Source organism: Monopterus albus, unplaced genomic scaffold, assembly GCF_001952655.1.
Source record: "Monopterus albus unplaced genomic scaffold, M_albus_1.0 scaffold25.1, whole genome shotgun sequence".
Taxonomy (NCBI): domain Eukaryota; kingdom Metazoa; phylum Chordata; class Actinopteri; order Synbranchiformes; family Synbranchidae; genus Monopterus; species Monopterus albus.
The window spans coordinates 2,933,630-2,934,744 of record NW_018127905.1 but is presented as its reverse complement, the minus strand read 5'-3'; the positions used below and the strand labels follow the sequence as shown (position 1 = coordinate 2,934,744).

Genomic DNA, 1,115 nt, shown 5'->3' with positions numbered 1-1,115 from the left:
CTGGCTTCCATTCTTCTCTGTGAAAGCTCACATCCAATCCCAGAACAAGCTTCAGGTGTAGCTACTGTCTAGCCTTGTTTTGCCCATATAATTGGCAGGATTCATAGTTCTGTCCATTACCTCCTCGAAGAAAGCGTAATGAACAGTGCATAATCTTTGACCTTAAGTTAATACCTCTAGCTCCATCCTATGGGAAACAAACTGCTCCCGCCTTACCTAATATCAGCTTAAAACATTTGGCTTGCTTCTGCAGAAATACAATGCAACCCATTACTTTAAATGAGCACATACCATCTAGTACCTACAGCGAGTGAGACATGTTAACATACAGTAGTTCATTAAATATGAACATCATAGAGTTAATTTTTTCATCTGCATAAACATGGTTAAGATTTTGTGACAAAAGCAGTCGTGTCTGCACATTTCACTTCAGTTATGCTTACAATTTAGGTAAAAATGATGATAGAAAACTCATATCTGACGATACTGAAACTATTAAATAAACCTATAACATTAGTTCCAACACAGACTTTACATGTTCACCCATATTCAGTAGACGTTGCCCATGGTGTTGATGTGACACAACCAAACTGCTTCTGGTGGACACTCCTTATTGAACAAAAACATGTACTACTGTACTGTACTGTAAATCATAAGGGTTTAACAGATGACAGTAGAACATTTTTCATACAAAAAGTATTTTCCTTATTTGAATTTCATGATTTTTTTTTTACAATATTGAATCACAGTTGGTGGAATGTAGAATTTTTTAAAACAATTCTAAATAGAAAAAAGAGTAATGAAGTAAAAAGAAATCAGAGCGGTAATCCTGCATGGAGTAGCTTCTTAGTATTTCTATATGGTGATGCTGTTTTCTATGCGGCTGGGCAGAAGGAAAAGGTACGGCAACTCCAGTCCTTCATTCTGACTCAGGATTTGGCCCTCGAGCTCCTTCAGCTCTCTTCTGAACCTGTCAATCAGCACCTTGGCCTGCCCTTCGGTGAAGTGCTCCTCTCTGTATTGACCCAAAGGAATCTAGGCAGAAGAAAAGAGAAAGCTGCTAAAGAAAGAGGAGCTTAAAGTGAGTGGGAAACCATGATCACTCTGTTCAGCAG

General features: G+C 38.3%; 1 protein-coding gene across 2 annotated transcripts in view; it reads right to left on the bottom strand.

Annotated features, from left to right (window-relative positions):
- Positions 1-10: 10 nt before the first annotated feature.
- alox12 (arachidonate 12-lipoxygenase) overlaps positions 11-1,115 on the bottom strand; it is a 17,079-nt gene continuing 15,974 nt past the window's right edge. For both annotated transcript variants that reach the window (XM_020595004.1, XM_020595005.1), the window contains one exon: positions 11-1,035. In XM_020595004.1, the coding sequence (XP_020450660.1) occupies positions 856-1,035 (180 nt within the window). In that variant the 3' untranslated portion in view covers positions 11-855. The remainder of the gene's footprint in view (positions 1,036-1,115) is intronic.